This window comes from Elgaria multicarinata, chromosome 4 (assembly GCF_023053635.1).
Source record: "Elgaria multicarinata webbii isolate HBS135686 ecotype San Diego chromosome 4, rElgMul1.1.pri, whole genome shotgun sequence".
Taxonomy (NCBI): domain Eukaryota; kingdom Metazoa; phylum Chordata; class Lepidosauria; order Squamata; family Anguidae; genus Elgaria; species Elgaria multicarinata.
The window spans coordinates 17,337,012-17,354,985 of record NC_086174.1 but is presented as its reverse complement, the minus strand read 5'-3'; the positions used below and the strand labels follow the sequence as shown (position 1 = coordinate 17,354,985).

Below are 17,974 nucleotides of genomic sequence, written 5' to 3'. Positions count from 1 at the left end.
TTGAGTTGTGCAAGTTATGGCTGAGTTTTGCACAAATTTGTGCAATTTGTGCAAATCCCAGCCACGATCTGTGCCAATTGTGTGAATTTTGACTGCGATTTGCACAAATTGCTCAAATTGTGGCCACGATTTGCGTGGATCTCTATTTGCGCAAATTATGGCTCACCACACACACATATACAAAAAGTTCCCAGAGTTTGGGAAAAGCCCATGTTTCAGCCCACAAATATAAACCAAGTCAGGGATGCTGTGGAACTCCATTTTGCAAATCTGAATGCAGGTCAGTCACATGTGAGCTTTGCCTGAAAAATGCACTTCTGTTTGTGTTCATGCGTGCAAACAGGGTGAGCTCTACTCTTAAACAAATGCAAATAAAATTCTCATGCAACCTTTAAAGACAGAAATCCTCTTTTTCTCTGCAATTTATTATTTCAGTTTCTGTTGTTTTAAATTTGTCACTGTATTTTAAATCTTTGCACTACTGCTAGGTTATATTTAGGTTTTTATTTTTATTCTATACTTTAAAAAGTTTTAAACTGGTATTAGGGCAACCATATGAAAAGGAGGACAGGGCTCCTGACTCTTTAACAGATGTGTAGAAAAGGAAATTTCAGCAGGTGTCATTTGTATGCATGCAGCACCTGCTGGAATCTCCTCTTCCTCACAACAGTTAAAGCTACAGGAGTCCTGCCCTCTTTTGTCTCTGGTTACTCTAGTAGAGCTCCTGCAATGGAACCAGTTACCTGGGGAGGTTGTGGGCTCTCCCACACTAGAGGCCTTCAAGAGGCCATCTGTCAGATGGGCTTTAAGATGGATTCCTGCACTTAGCAGGGGATTGGACTCAATGGCCTTACAGACCCCGCCCAAATCTACTATTCTATGATTCTATGATGATCTAGTGTTCTGGTTTTGGGCTTAGTCAAGTAGACACACTCTGAAGTGAGATGGGGTGGAGGTGGGGGAAGAGAATCATAGAATCATAGAATAGCAGAGTTGGAAGGGGCCTACAAGGCCATCGAGTCCAACCCCCTGCTCAATGCAGGAATCCACCCTAAAGCATCCCTGACAGATGGTTGTCCAGCTGCCTCTTGAAGGGAATCAATAAAGAGCTTGTATCTCCCCTGACAGATCTCTATGCCTTCTAATGAATCATAGAATCATAGAATAGCAGAGTTGGAAGGGGCCTACAAAGCCATTGAGTCCAACCCCCTGCTCCATCTTTTGAGGCCTGATCCATCTTTTGAGAATCACTGGGAGGGGACCAGAGGTTGGTCCAAGAGCATATGATGTTGCTACACAGTTAAATACATTAATAAAGCTTAGCAGGGCTTAGCCTGATTAGAACTGCATAGAAATCTGTCCCAGTGCATCGTTCAAACTCTTCAGAGCTTCCATAAAGAGCAGGATACGAGCATAATAAATAAATAAACAAATGAGGTCACCTTCCATCGCTACTTCAGCAGCAACTCCAGAAACTACCACTAGCACATCCATCGTACATACAACATCCTTCACATTCTTCTTTCACACATCTGGCTGAATCCTTGCACTCCAATATGAAAACTTAAAAGGATGTCAAAGTAGCTTCATAGCAGGGCTGGGGGAACCTTTTATTGACCTAAGGGACACATTCCCTATTTGTTAAACTTTTCGGGGTCAGATGTCAGTGATGGGTATGGCCATAGAAAAAGGGTGCATGGCCAAAGGGGGAAAAAGGGTTGGTCAATAGAGGTCCTTCTACCCAGTAATTAGTGTTTGCCGGACGTCAGTTCTGGAAATATCTTCCCCTGCCCCTGATATCAGGGATCAACCCCAGAAAATGTCAACGCTTACAAAAAAAATGCCTCCTTGATATCTTTGGAGGTCTCTTTGGAGGTCTCTGAAGCCAAACTCTATGCAGGCTGATCATGGCCATGGGGAGGGATCATAAGAGGAGAGGAGACCGCATCCATTGCAGGTAGGAGGTCCTAAGTCCTGTCCCTGCAGTTTAAAAGGAAGCAGGTGCCAGGAAAAGACCTCTGTCGGAGACCTTGGGGAGCTGCTGCCAGTCAGAGTAGAAAGGATTTCGCTACAAGGGGTAAACACTAATCTAAGACAGCTTCCTATGTTCCGAGGGGCTCCTGCAACTTAAATCCCCTCCCCTTGTAAGGAAGTAGGAAATGTAGCCAAACTAAAATGACAAATGAGAATTTGAACCAATATAAGGGTCAAGAAGGCCCAAATAAGAAAGGACACTGTAGCCTCTGTCATCAGCCAGTGGATGCTGGGAGGTTGAATCCGCTGCCTTCCAGAAAGATGAGCCTGCCAAGGGGAAGACCAGTTTGGCTCCAGCCATTGCCCAGAGAAGGAGCATTTGCTTCAGTGCTGGCTTTCCTCATCCCTCCTCATTCCTTTCCTGTTGTGTCTCTTGCATTTTACACCTGTGGGCAAGGACTGCCTTACCTTTCAATGACCCTGTTCAGATGACACTAGGGTGACCATATGAAAAGGAGGACTGGGCTCCTGTATCTTTAACGGTTGCATAGAAAAGGGAATTTCAGCAGGTGTCATTTGTATATATGGGGAACCTGGTGAAATTCCCTCTTCATCACAACAGTTAAAGCTGCAAGAGCTGTACTAGAGTGATCAGATTTAAAAGAGGGCAGGGCACCTGCAGCTTCAACTGTTGTGATGAAGAGGGACTTTCACGAGGTTCTCCATATATACAAATGACACCTGCTGAAATTCCCTTTTCAATACAACCATTAAAGATACAGGAGCCCTGTCTTCCTTTTCATATGGTGACGCTAGATGACACGCTAAGCCACGGTGGTTAAGCACTTTGAGCTAAACATTATGGCTTCGCGTGTCCTGTGAACCATTCCTTACCATGTTGGCTACATAACCATGGTTTAAACATGCTCACTAACCATTTGCTGCAAAGGGGTTAGCTGCCTAACCATGGCTTAGTGTGTTGTCTGAACAGGCCCAACATCTGTACAGCTCTTATAAAACTGTAGATGTCAATTACTACCACTGCCACCACGTTACATTTCAGATATAGATGAAACCGTTATATTCCTCTCTACCATAGGCATATCCAGTAATGTGAACATTTGCATTCCGACTCTCTGGAACTGCAACTGTTTATAATTGGCCAGGGTGTACAAAGCACAACCGAACACAGCTTGAAATGTTGGCAATTAATATTTTCTGACACTGAAGCCTATGATGAGGAGGTACTATTTTAAGACTCGCGTTCCTGATCACAGTGACAATTTACGTGACACAAATGTGAGGAACTTCATAGAAATCTGAAACAAAGTGCTTAAGGTCATCTCATTATCTTTAGCTGAGAAGCTGGATGGATAAAAAGAAAAAAAGAAAAAAAGAAAAAGTTTTTTTGTTGTCATTTAAAAAGAAGTTTGAGACAGAATGTTAGAAGTGCAGCAAAAATTCCTGGATTTTCAGCTATTGGTGGCAGCTTAGGTTTTATTTTTACCAATTTTTTTTTTAAAAAATTCTTGCACAAAACTTGTCTAAGAATAAGACTGGATATGTGCAAGACCTGTTAATGAGTTTTACTGGCACATGTTGGGAGAAAGATAGTAGCTCAGTGGTAAAACTAAGACTGGACAAATCTGTCCATTTGGCTCTCTGCAATTATCCTCCCCACCCTACGCTCACCTTTTTTAAAAAAAAACACAAGCCTGTCCCATCCTATTTCCACAATAGCTTGTGGGCATTTTGGTAAAAGGTCAGCATGAAAATCCACATGCAAAAATGCACCCAGTTTTCTATGGACATTTCCTTAAAGTGTGCATTTTAGAAATCAGTGGGACATAATTCCTTTAACTTTCAGTTTAGTGGCTCCTCCCATAGATCTGAGATCTCCACCCCACCAACATAAGAGAAACTTTATGGTGCAACATGGGAGAGGGCTTTCTCTGTGGGGGCAGCCCGGTTGTGGAATGCCCTCCCCTTGGAGGCTCAACTAGCGCCGACGCTGGCTTCATTTAGGAGCCAAGTTAGAACATGGGCTCTGCATTAATGGCTTCGAAGGCTAAAATTCCCCAAGATTGCACATAGTTTTAATTGTTCTTATTGCTTTTAAAGTTTTCTGCTGGTTTTAATTTGTTAATGATTTAATACATTTTTAGCTGTGTATATTTATTGCTTTGCATTGGTCTGATTTGACCTGTATGCCACCCTGAGATCCCAGTGATATATGGCCAGACACAAATGTTTAAATAAATAAATAAATAAATAAATAAATAAATAAATAAATTCATACAAATGGGATCTTTTGCATTGTGGAGTGCTTCTTTTCAGTTTTCCTTGCACTCAATTCAACACACCCTCCCCCTGTTGTTGTTGTTTTTGGGGGAGGAACCTCCCCATTCACATTTGACTAGCATTCCATGCCCACTGACCATGATCAGGTCTCATTGATTGGTTTTTGGGGTGGGCAATTTCTGCCCTCCAACAAGGGCCACACACGTGCACCCTGCTGAAATTGCTGCCATGCCAGTAAATCACCACTAAATTTTGGCGGTGCAGTGCCAGTAGCAAAAAAGATTTAAAAAGGAGGAGGGGAAAAACCACATATCCTCCATGGCTTGTTGGGATTTGTACAGAGATGCTCACTTTCGCCATTGCCCTATTTAAAATGCTTGCAACGTCTCTGGTTGGCGCCCATTCTATTTGCCAATGCGAATGTAAGACCCTATTCAGAAGACACCTTAAACCATGGCTTTAACCACAGTGGTTAAGCCAGAAAGCCGGGCTGTGTTCAGAAGACACCTTAAACCACGGCTTTAACCATGGTGAAATAAGCAAAAAGTGGTTAAAGCTAATGGTTTAAGGTGTCTTCTGAATATGGCTCGACTTTCTGCCTTAACCACTGTGGTTAAAGCCATGGTTTAAGGTGTCTTCTGAACGGGGCCAATGAGGTCCTTCAAACACGTCACAGGATCAGCCTTCTTGGCCCCAGGGATGGCAGCACTGAAAAAGTCTCTTCTACCCCCACCCACAAAAGAGGTTTCCTTGAATCCTTTTTTGTTCCAACTACAAATGAATTGCAGACCCCCCACAAAAGAAGCAATACGAATATTCTCCCATTTCGCAGTATACTTGGGATGTCTGCCAGAGTGGTCGCGGTTGGATCCTGTATCCACGGATCAGTGTGATATCTTTACATGAGAGAGAGAGAGAGCGATGAGAGAGCAGAGACAAATATTGGCTGAAGGTCTGTGTTTTTGTACCCCCTGCAGCATCTAGAGCAGAAAACCAAGCTGTTTCTTTCGCAAATCAATCCCATAGCCAGACTACAAAGTAGAATTTATAACCACACCTAATCCATTCTCCTCTGATCATTTCTGCCTTTGGAAGAATGCTGCATAGCTCACAAGGCTGCAAATGTTGTGCCACCAGAGGTAGCTCAATTAACGGATATAGTATTCACCATCTAGCTATGTAATATATACTTGAAAAACCAAAAGGCATATCATAATGTAAAGGTATAGTGTGCCCTTCTAGCAATTACTTCTGTGACTTACTTTTGAGATCTAAGTTCCTTGCTCCTGCTGTGCTCTGTGTCGTAATTTTTGTGTCAATCTTCACCGTATGGAGGTTATTGGTGTCCCGTGATATCATCACATTGTGCCACTGGTTGTCATTCAGAGGTTTATTGGAGCTTCCCTTGATAAGATTTGCACCATTTCCCAGATCAAAGACGTAGTGTAAATACCTGAAAACAGGGAGCAAAAAATAGCCACGCTTATTCTTATTGAATGAGTAGGTGGATGAAACAAGACAACCTTTCATTTCCACTCCTTGCTCAGAGTGTCACCAGATGGGGAGGGGGATTGCATTTCCCTGCCATCGCTCCCTTCCCCATTCTGTCCCACAATACTTCCTCTTCCTTCACGTGGGGAAGAAAGAGGAAGTAAACGATGACCGCATGACCCATTCAGTGGGCGTTTTTATCACACTGCTTTTCCTGCAAAGAGCAGGAAATTGTGGCACATTTCATTCCCCCCAGAAGGAGCGGGAGATTAGATAGTATCATCAAAAGGAAAACCATGAGTGGCCAGTAACACGCGTGTGAAAAAACACTCCTCTGATGACACTCTCATTCTCAGAGCTATTTTATAAGACAGACTAGGGAATGGGATAATGTTCTATCCAGGACTAGACTGAAATTTCTCAGAAATTTCAGAATGTTATGATAATGTTTTAGAAATATTATTGTTCATGCTTCCTGAACTGTTGGATAATGCAAGTCAACCCATGAAGAATACTTGGCAAAATGACTTCCCCAATTTTGTGATCCATGAATGGGGTGGATAATTTCAGGTGGAGCTTTGGATCCAGTTTTAATATTGTTTAATATTCTTTTAATGTTGTTGAAAGAAGTGGTGGGCGTGGACACTGCACCATCCAAGGAATATTCAGCAAAATCACACACACACACACACACACACACACACACACACGCACATCCAATAGTGCCACGCACAACTAGTGTGAAGAATTTGGGGAGACCATTTTTCACTCAGGCCTATTATTTAATATATTTTATCCAAAACTCCCAATATGTAAATAGGCACCATATTCCAAAAGGGACAGAATTTCTATCCCTAAGGAATATAAGGCAAATTCCTCGCCATTTTATACTTATTTAAATATCATAGCTTCCCCCAAAGAACCCTAGGAATTGTAATTTTTGGAGGAAACTAAGTGTTTAGTAACTGGAATTCTAGCTCCTCTCACAGAACTAACATCCCTAGAGTTCTCAGGAGAAAGAATGGCTACTAAACATTTACATCTGTATGGCGGTGATGCCCTCAGACTTTTCAAGCAGGACAATATTCATTGTGGTCCGACTTATGGAAATGTCTTCAGAACTTTTCAAGGCAGACCACAACCTTTACTGTAAAGTAGCCACTTTACAGTAAGCTGCAGATGTTAGGCCTTAAGCCTTGCATTGGCACCCAGCACAGTCAGGAAGGTGAAAGGGCAGAAATGGCGCTTCCCTTGGGCCCTCAGCCACAGGCACTCCTAGCAGAGGCAGTGGTGGGCAGCCATTTTATCTCATTGGTCCAGTGCGGTCACAAGCCACTTTGCTTTCCCCAGGGTCCCAGTATTATGCTACACTGAGGGTATGGGAGGAGGGTATGGGAGGTAGGCCCCAGGGCATGGTTGGAAGCCACATGACTCATGCACCTTGCTGAAGCTAAGCAAGTCTGAGTCTGGTCAGTGCTTGGAGGGAAGACCAGCTGGGTACTGCATGTAGCCACCTGGAAATCCACAATCCAAGAAAGGTGGGATATAGATGCAATAAATATCTATGGCTGATTTCCACTGTCACCTCCAAGTAAGCCCACAGCTGAGGCTGGCATGAGAGAGGGCTCATCAAAAGTCCCTTTACTGAAGGCTTCCTCAAACCTGGATCCAAAAGTGTGTGTATATGATTGTCTCTCTTCTTTTTTTCTCTCCCCTTATTGTTTTAGTTAACCCCCCCCCCAAAAAAAAAACTCCAGCTCAGAGTAGTGAGATACTACTTTAACTTGCTGTTAAAATCCACCACAAACTACCTCCAGCTCCACAACTATGGCATGTAAGTGCTGCCATGGTAACAAGACCTTGGAGACTGATGGCTCCAATATCTGCGCTGAGTTTCAGCCAGAACCAGTCAGAACTCCAAAGCAGCTCTGCAAGGTGCTGGACCCAGGCTTCAAAATGGGTTCAGCACCTTTGATAGCTTCTCTAGAGTTCTGACTAAAGCCCAGTGCAGATACACAAGTCCACTGCAACCAGAACCATCAGCCTCCACTGCAACAACAACTCCAGTTCTTTCTGGTAAGTACTCCATGGAGGGCTGCTTTTAGCAGTGGATGGAGCCAGGTATTTGCTGGGAGAGATACATAAACTACTGAAGGCCAGTCTGTGCTTCCCTTTCCCCTTCTAGCAAAGGGCAAGATCCTGCTTATGGAGCATGCATGCATGAATCACACACACACACACACACACACACACACACACACACACACACACACACTTCCTCTTGAATAACCCCACCTCAGGGTTGTTTTTGTTGAGGTGGACAAAGCCTCAGCCATCATCCATCAATCTTAGCCTTCTCTTGAACAGGATACTAGAGAATGGAGGGGGGGAGATACAGGGAATATTGCTTGATTTTATCTCAGCTAAACTTTGTTCAGATGAGAGAGAGGAAATGTTTGTGGAGGGGTGTGAGATAGCAGTATGAGAAACACTTATCCAAATATCTTAAATAGATCATGTAGTGTAGGCAGGGCCCTCATCTGCAATGGATCTTTATGGGCTTCAAATAGAAGTCTCTGCTTGAAGGACCTAAGAAGAACCCACCCTGCTGGATCAGATGAAAGTTGTATCTCCAATCTGGTATCTTCCCCAGTCGGGTGACCTTCAGATGCGTTGGACTTCAAGTTGGAGTCCAATGCATCTGGAGGACACCAGGCTTGTGAAGTCTAGTTTATGCAGCCCAGCATTCTGCCATGAACATGGAGGCTCCATTTAGCCTCCACGACTGGTATCATCAGTGTTACTGTGCAGTGATTTGCATACACACCCTTTCACCAACTCCACCACAATGAAGTCATTCCCATCCCCGCTGTTGTAGAGTATTAACCCATCCAACGACGTCGTTTTGAACTGGAAAAACAGGTGCATAGAGGTGTAAGCTTGCAATGTGGCAAGGGCAACATAGCTGGCTTTTGTCTTAAAGGTGACCGGATCGGCGATGATGTTCCTGAAGCCAAATCGGGCATTTAGCTCGCAGTAATCAATGTCCCCATTTTTACACAAGTCAATGTAGGCCATGCCATTAAAAGTGAGGCTTTGCAGATGGCCAATGAAGTTGGAAGGGACGGAGGACAAGTAACGGCGTTCCGTTATGATTCCTGTCTCTATGTTATGGAATTCCAGTCTTGTGTGATCCCCGGCCATTTGACCTTCAAACAAAAATGAGTTTGGAGAAGTTAGTATCAGAAACAGACCTAATAGCACTGATTCAAATGCTCAGCCTGAGGTCCAAACATGTGACCTTTATTACCTCTGTTTTCACAGCCTTCCAATACTTTGGGTAATCCCTTATGTGAAAATTGTGTTGGAAATCAAAATTATCATGTACATTCCATTCCATTTTATCTTTAAGAATAACTTAAAGTGACTAACATACAAATTTAAATCAAACTTCAAACACATCTCAATTTAAAAGATCAAAACCCACACAAAAATACGTAAGAGAGAACGAGAGGGGAGGTAGGGGAGTGCCCCAGAAAATAGCAAAAATCAACAACAAAAAATCAACAGCAAACAACCCAACCAGTTTCATCCAATTCCAAACACCTTCTTAAAAGTAGAGATCATAGAATCATAGAATAGCAGAGTTGGAAGGGGCCTACAAGGCCATCGAGTCCAACCCCCTGCTCAATGCAGGAATCCACCCTAAAGCATCCCTGACAGATGGTTGTCCAGCTGCCTCTTGAATGCCTCTAGTGTGGGAGATGCACAAGCATTTCATGGTTTGCACCAAAAGGGCATGAATATTTGTGAATGCTCAGTCCAAACAGCAAAAAAAGAAAGAAAGAAAAAAAAAGCCGTAAGCTTCAGAGCACTGGCCAAAGCTTAGGGTCAGTTGCCCACATCACTTTTTATGTACTACTAGCAGCTGTGTTAACTGTGAAACACAAGAGACAGTGTAGGTAAAGGATTCTTCCATATTTCAGAATGGGAAAAACTCTGTATCCACTTTTTCGAGGGATTTTGTTGAATGTATGGAATGGATAATAGTTGAGTCTACTCTATATATTTAGGATCAGACTCTTTGTAGGGTTTCCAGATTGTGAGAATGATCCCCAAAGTCTCCTCAGGAGTGCTGCGCCCATCGGGGCTAGGGTGGGGGGAGAGGGGAAATCAAGTGTGTGTGTGTTTTTTTAAAAAAACTTACCTTGCAACTTGTCCTCTCGTGCGCAGTCAGCCCTTTAAAAGTTTTTTTAAAAAAATGGTGGGCGTGATGGCTCTCTTCTTGAGCTCGTCATGCCTTGCGAGTAAACTAGGGTGAGATCTCGCATTATTCGCAACTCGAGGTCTCCCCTCCTCTCCCCCGGATTTTCAGGTAGGTCTAGCAAAGGCCTCAGTTTGCCCCGAAGTGCATTTAAATGGCTGTTTATAGTTCACAATCTTGTTCTAATTTTGATAAAGTGGTCCCCTTCCCTCCACTCCCTTTCCCTTGGGTGTCTTGCCATTTTAGTTTGCAAGCCTAATGGCAGGGCCTGATTCTCTCTGTCTCTCTCCCCCTTTTTATTGATGTAAGCCACTTTGGAAGACAACAATGGCCTGGAAAGCAGGATAAAGATACAGCAAATAAATAATACTGTAAACATAACCATAAACCACCTTAGGATCAGAGTAGCAAGCAGAGATACTTAGAATTTGTAGGCAATGGCAGTCAGTGATCTTTAGGATCAATGTAGCTCAGCCACTGGCTACCAAAGATTCGTTCAACTACTGAGTTGAACCAGTGATTGGTTCAGCAGGGAGGGGAACCAATCACTGCCACAGCTTTCACCACCACCCACCACCACCATGGAGAGATCTAGGAAATAATCAGTAGTCTTTATTACCTGTCATGGCTTGTTGGTCATCCACCATTAACTTTAAACTTTTTCCTCTTCGAACCACACGTACCGTGTGCCATTCATTGTCATTGAGGTTATAGCCAGCAAAAAGGGTTTCTGGACCTTTGCCTGTAGGGTATGCCAAACAGTTATTATGGAATCTTTAAATCAGTCAACATGTGAACCTCACAGAGAGAAAGAGAGAGGAAGAGAGGAAGAGAATGAGAGAGAGAGAGAGAGAGAGAGAGAGAGAGAGAGAGAGAAGAAACAAAAGAGAAAGAGAGAAACTGGCTGGAGCAAACATTTAATAAAACATATTTGAAAGACACAACAAGCTAGAAGAATGTCACAGGGTATGTGGGCCTCAAATGACAGGTATGCTATCTTGCAATATTTGTAGATGATATTTTAAAAATGGCAAAGTTGGTGAACTGATTTTCATAAATGGGCACAGTCAATACAGAGATGTGGGGTGGATGGTTTATCAATGACAACGGTTTACGTAGGCTACTAATTAAGCACTAATCATTTCTGAAACTATTTTTAGTCTGGAGATGACTGATCATTACACCATCACCACCCAGCATGTTGAAAGTGGAATGAGAGAGCCCCCATTGCCCATGATGTGTAAACTTTGTAATTTTATTGTATTAATAAATATGCTTAATGGAATTTTATAGCAGTAATGTCTATTGCAACCAGAACCTCAAAACTGAAAGGGCCATGGGAAAGTTTGAGTGGGTCACAAATCTCTGAGCAGAGATTCTTTCAAACCACAGAGTTTTGCTTTCTAAATAAGGGGGTGTCATCCCCATCTCTATTTGTGAAGGGTAGAGTCCAGAGGCTCCTAATGAACCATGCATGGAGTGCAGTATCTTGAGGCCCTATGTAAACACTGTACCTATTGCGAGCAAAACAGAAGAATGTACTCACTCAATTGATACCCTGGCTTCCAGACTAGACCAGGTCCACATTGGACTGGGCCTACAGTCCATGCTCTCTTGGGACATAGAATGGAGGCCTTGAAGTGGGATGGTGGCATAGAAGGGGTGGGAACAAACTGTGCTGTCCTACGCACCCCTCTATCCTCTCTTGTATGCCACTAGCAGCTGTGATATGTGTGCAAATTCAGGGATGGCCCTCACTTTCAGGCTGCCTTCACAGTATGGTAAGTGAGAAGAGAAAGTGAAGAGAAGGGGGTGTCTGCTCCCTCTCGTCTCTCCCTCTCACTGATGTGAGCAGATGGAGAACAACACTGCACTCAAGGTCCCTAGACAAGCATTTATACCATGTCCAGTGAGGGCTTACATGCACACTTTATGACACTGTCCAAAATATGTCAGAAATCACTCAAACTACATCTGCAGGGAATAGAAAATTGACTATTTTACACATATTCAAACATAGGCGTGCAGCACATCCATCCTCAACATTGCTTGAATGAAGTCAATGAGACAATCAAACAACATCCAAATGTCTCGCACAAATGGACTTGGTTACTGAGCCATAGGCAAGTTGAATTAATTGGGAGCTCAATAGCCAAGCAACAAGGAAAGCACTCTGCTTGACCAAGTAGCATAGTTCAACATTCCCTAAGCAGATGCCCATCAGATAGTTTGGACTACAACTCCCAGCATTCCTGACCATTGGCCATGGCCTGGCTGGGAGGAACTGATGGGAGTTGAAGCTCAACCATTTGGAGGGCACTGGCTTCAGAAAGGCTGGCATACCCAATTGTGGCATTACGTTAGTGAAAATCACATTGCGCTAGGAGAAACTAGGTTCTGAACTCTGCACAAGAGAAGAATCTGACTAAAGTTATGTTTGCACAAGCGTGGTTGTGCAAGCAGTTGTGCATTACACTTGTGCAACCCGCTGTGCAACTGGCTGCACATTCCATTTCTACACCCCATTATGCAACAGGTTGCACAACTGCTTGCACAACAGAAAGGTTCAGGAGAGCTCCACTAGTGTTATTTGAGTTTGCGGAATGACAGTGTTGGATACTGCCCTGAGCCTCCAACAAGAGAGACCCACATGCAAAAGCAGGTTTCTACCCGCACAGCTGATGCAAATGCAAAAAGCATCAATGGAGATCTATTTGCAATGCTCATCCTGGACCAATTGAGCTGGCTGGATAGCTTTTTTTCTCCCAGATAAGGATTCACAAACTACTTGTTTTGCACACCTAGTTGCATAGGACTAGAGATGGACTGAGGTCACCGTCTTTGAACAGACACAATGCTGAGAGGTCGTATTAATTGAGAAATAATTTGAAGTTGAGAAATAATTGTTCTGAAGAGGCTTCTAGAGAGCTTCATGCATTCTCATGCCACTATGGAATCACCATTCTAGACCCATGAAAACTGTTAATTAATAAGAATACAGCTGAATTTATGTAAATGTGAATCCTCTGTCACTATCTTAGTTAATGGCCCAGGGTATAGTCAGGCATAATTACGCTGGAGCATTTCAGAAATCAGTTCATATTAAATTCATTAATTCCCCTTTCCTATGTACTTAAACAAATAGATCATGAGTCTGCCAGAAACCAGCTAGGGGCATACCAGTCAACATAAGAACCACCTTTCGGCATTACCATTTGACATATATTCTATCCCTGATCAATCATCTGGAATTTAACCTAAACTGGGGCTTATATATCCTAGGCAGTATCCAATGGGCCACAAATGCTTATATAAATTACATTGTGCTAGCATAAAGGACCTCTAGTACAACACCAACAGAGTTAGCTGGCACGGCAGGTTTTCTGGAGAATCCCATCACATGAGCTTATGCTATTGGTTTTGAGCTCAAGGTCTCTTATACTAGTGCAACATAATTTATGTTAGGCTAATGTCACTTGGATCCAGATTTAGGTGCATGCAACTGGCCAGCTCCTTCACATACACCCCCAAATGCTACCCAGAGGGATGAGGGACCATGCTAAATGGGATAGATAGCAGTGCTGGGAGAAGAGGGGGACCCAGAAAATTGAGTGGATGCATCTTCCGTGACTGAAAACCTTGCGCCTACAGAAGGCAAATCCTAGTTCCAACCCATTGGCAATGTTGTTCCTCAAATACCCTTTCTGCCAATTTATGGGCATTCTCCAACAGTAGTTAGAAAACTATGCTTATTGACCAGGCAAAATATGAATTTTCCTCTTTCTGCTATTGTCATACATTCTTTATGTGAATGGGTATGAGCAGGGTTATGCAAACCCTCCATTAATACAAATTAACCACAATATCTCTTTCTGATCTTAGTGAAGAGCAGTTATCCATCTAATAGCACACATTCTTTATCCAACCCTGAAAAGCTTCAAGCAGAGCAATCACTTAAAATTTCAGTGTGATTAACTTCCTTGGATTCCTTGAAAGAACCCCTCCATGATAATAATTTAGTCATAAAGTTCTACTCTGGCTTTCTGGTAATGTATAATTTTCTGATTAATGGGCCAGTTATAATAGATGCACTATAATAACAGCAAGGTTTCCCTGATAAATAAAGGAATTTTGAACCCACCCATTCATTTACCTGGATGTCTAAGATATTTATTGCAACTGAATGGTTGAGCCTTGTAAGGAAAATGTGAAATTGCCACTCTTCGCTTTCTGAAATGTTACAAACAGATTGTCTTTCAAAATATTTGAGTTGGATCTAGATTGAGTTCAGACCCATTGGAATCAATCAGACAAGTTAGTCATGCCTCATGACTAACTTAGGTTCCATCGATTTCAATGGACTTACTGGACGGATGACTAATTCTGAATTCAACCCATTGTTTTCTCAAATCCATTTCTCTACTTCAGCTCTGGGTTTCATACTTTCACCCCTTTTCCATTAGGGCATCACAAGAAATTGCCGAGGGACATTTACACATGAAAACATTGCTTCTTGTGAACAGAATTAGGGTGGGGCAGCCCATGGGGCACACTTACGCCAAAAGAGGGCACCTATTTGCCTAATATGCATATGCTAATTTATATGTTAGATTTTATTTTATTTTTGACAGAGAGAGAGCGAGAGAAAAGAAGAGGCCACGTTATTTGTGGGTAGGGAAATGGGGTAAGAGCATTCCATCAAATTTCTCCAGGAAGAAGAGAATTTCTCCAACAGCTTCCTTCTGTTTTTCTTAAGGTTATCTTTTCTTTTCTTTTTTTTTTGCTGCTTCTTTGATGGCAGCCTGGCTACTATTTTTTTCACTGTCCACCGTGCCATCTGCCTAGCATCATTTCAAGGCATTGTGGGAGGAAAGCTGCCGGCCACAACATATGCACACAATTTGGAAAATGTTTAGAGAGAATACTGCAAAATGGCCTTTTCTTTCTAGAGGGTGAGAACAAAAGAAATATCTTCTGAGAAATTTCAGCTCGTCTGTATATCACCTCTCGTGCAATGCCAATGCTGTTAGCTGGCAAGAAGGGATTCCCCAGAAAACAGAGAGGATCCTAACATTAGTGCAATTTAGTTTACATTAATGCTAGTGTCCAATTGGACGTATATATACACTCCACAAGAGAAGAATTTCCTGGCTAAAACCAAAATGGCTTACTTATGTCTAAGGAGGCTCCTGAAACAGCAACAGGGCGAACTACGTGTTATCTACAAACCTAACTTTCTGAAAACCGTTCATTCATTTCATTTATGCTGCTGGAACTGATATACAGCAATGAAAAACCTGCATACACTTACAATGGGGCTATGGCAGAAATTGGAAAATATGTCTGTTCCTTGTCTCAAAACATTCTGCTTCCATGAAATTGAGTGGAAGATGTGCCACTAAGCTTCAGTAAGAGGTTTGCGTCCACAGCCATTTCAATCTGTATACTAGCCCACTAAGATGCAGATCCTAAAAAGAGCTATTTAGATATCCTGTGCAGAAAAACGTACTACTTTCCAGTGGTAGAATGGGAAAAAGATATTTTGAATAAGCAAATATGTTAAAACAGCAATGAGATTCTAGACACATTTTTTTTTTTTTAAAAAAAAAAACAACTCACCTAACCCTAAGTTTTGCCAGGTTTTGGTGTATTATTTCAAATCAGTACGTGGAAGGTATGTCCATTCCATGTCCTGAACCTCCCTATCTAAACACCTGCATTAGGAATGCAGAACCTCATGGACCACACCTGGCTCTCCTAGGTACTTATTTTGGTCCTCCAAGGTTCCATAAGTGACCCCACCTATCTTCCCTGCCCCCACCCCCTTTTCTACCAACCACATATCATTTTGTGGGCTCCTTGGTGCAGATTTGGTTGAAATAACTCTCCTAAGACTTACTTACTCGCAGTAAGACCTTTACTCTAAAATATGCTGGTGTTTTTTTGCCCCACCCCTTTCTTTTGCCCTCGACTCCAACCACCAATAAAATGTGCCCCCTGAGACCTTTTCTGAAATGGAATTTAGCCCTTAGGCTGAAAGAGGTTCTGCACCCCTGGCCTACACCATCCTTCCCCAATGTGGTGCTCTCCAAATGTTCTGGATTAAAACTCCATTTGCTATTCTAGCTGGGGCTGATGGGACATTGGATTTGAAGTCCAGAGCACCTGGAGGGTACTACATTCAGGAAGGCCGATCTATCTAGGCTAGTGTCCCAAACTTTAACTCAGTTTCTTAGCCTATCCATCAGCTCTGACCTTCCCATGAACAGCACACCATTTGACCTGCATGAAAGACTTGCCTCACCTTTCTTATGATCCCATTGCTCTTACAATTCCACCCCCCCTCATTTCCAAAGGGGGAAGACAAAATGCCACAAATAGGTTATTGCAGGAAGAAACAAATGAGATTGGCCCCAGGTTGGAGAGATCCTACTAAAATTCTCTGCAAAACGGCCATTGGATCAAAGGCATTAGGAGACAAAGGATTGGACCCAAAGTTCCAAGAACAGAACTCTGCTCATGAAATGAATTTCTATAAATCCTCCTACCATCTGCACCCCCCCAAATTACTCCTACTGGCAGAGGATGTAGTATATGGGGGCTGTAGTGGCAGAGTAGAATAGACAGAAATGGGGAGAGGGCTTGCATGACTGCATCCAAGCCAGCAGTACACTTCAGATGACCATCTAAAGTTCTAGACCATGATTTAGGTTATCAGGAACCAGCCCAGGATTTAGGTTCTTGGTAGTTTGATGAGTGTAGTGGATTCTGTCCTAAAGGGAATGTAATTAGTCCCATTCAGTAAATCCTGACTTCATCCAACTCCAAAATTACATCATTGACAAATTGTCTTCAAATGACAAGCCCCCCCACCCCCACCTCAAGTACTTCTTCACATTCTTTCTCGCATTCAAATATACTTTGAAAAATCACACTACGCTTTTATATTTTATTTTCTGGGCTTTTAAAAATGGATTATATTATTAATGAAAAAACATGCATTTTGTAAGTGACTGGGAAAGTAGACAATTAGGAAATAAGTTAGTGGAAAATTGGATAATTGTTGTGATGTTCTGGAATGATTCCCCCCCCCCCAAAAAAACCCCCAAACATACCATATTTCTTCGATTCTAAGACACACTTTTCCCCCTATATAAACATCTCTAAAACCGGGGTGCGTCTTAGAATCGCGGGTCGTTTATTATTTCTTAGAATCAAAGCTTTTTTTCTGTTGGTGGTACTGAAATTAGTGTGCGTCTTACAATCGATGGCGTCTTAGAATCGAAGAAATACGGTAATCACACTGAACTCTGTTCATTGGGTTGGACCCAGAGTTAGTCATTCTACAAATAGACCCAATAAAAACAATGTGCCTTATATTTTTCATGACTTTCTTATGTCCTATTGATTTCAATGGGCCTGCTCTAAGTATGACTATGTCAAGATTCAACCCCATATATTTACTGTTATAATAGCAGTATCTTTTTTTATTTGTACTTGGTTCTTTGTTTAATGATAATAACATTTTTATTAAAGTCACATGGATTTTTAATGCAAAGGTTGGCCTGATAAACAGACCTTATCATTACTAATGAAAATGTAAACGAAATTTGCAACCTTAATTTTGGTGCCATTGGGACCCATGTGATTTGCAAGTAGAAAGAACAATTAATAGACTCTCTAGTGAACTGATGCCAGGTAGAAAGACAGGGGAATACACCAGGGAAAGTTGAAGAAAAAACAGCAACCTGAGTAGAATGGTGACTGAATAGATGTGCAAACCATTTCTTTATGTGCTATAGCTGTGTTAGAGCATAGACCTTAAAGACCCCTAGTTACAATGTTGAGAAAAATCACATGGTGTCCTCAGATTGAACAACTTAGAACACAGTTAGTTTCCTACCAGTAGGAATGCTATATACAGCAAGCATCCACATATGAGAT

At 42.4% G+C, this 17,974-nt stretch overlaps 1 protein-coding gene across 23 annotated transcripts in view; it reads right to left on the bottom strand.

The window, feature by feature from the left end:
• Positions 1–17,974, bottom strand: part of NRXN1 (neurexin 1) — a 1,218,662-nt gene that overhangs the window by 588,896 nt on the left and 611,792 nt on the right. For 22 of the 23 annotated variants that reach the window (XM_063123832.1, XM_063123833.1, XM_063123845.1 and 19 more), the window contains 3 exons: positions 10,650–10,772; positions 8,594–8,975; positions 5,538–5,728 (listed from right to left, as the gene is read on the bottom strand). In XM_063123832.1, coding sequence (XP_062979902.1) covers positions 5,538–5,728; positions 8,594–8,975; positions 10,650–10,772 — 696 coding nt within the window. Of the gene's footprint in view, positions 1–5,537; positions 5,729–8,593; positions 8,976–10,649; positions 10,888–17,974 lie in introns of those variants that run through there. The other variant, XM_063123856.1, reaches the window with a different exon arrangement.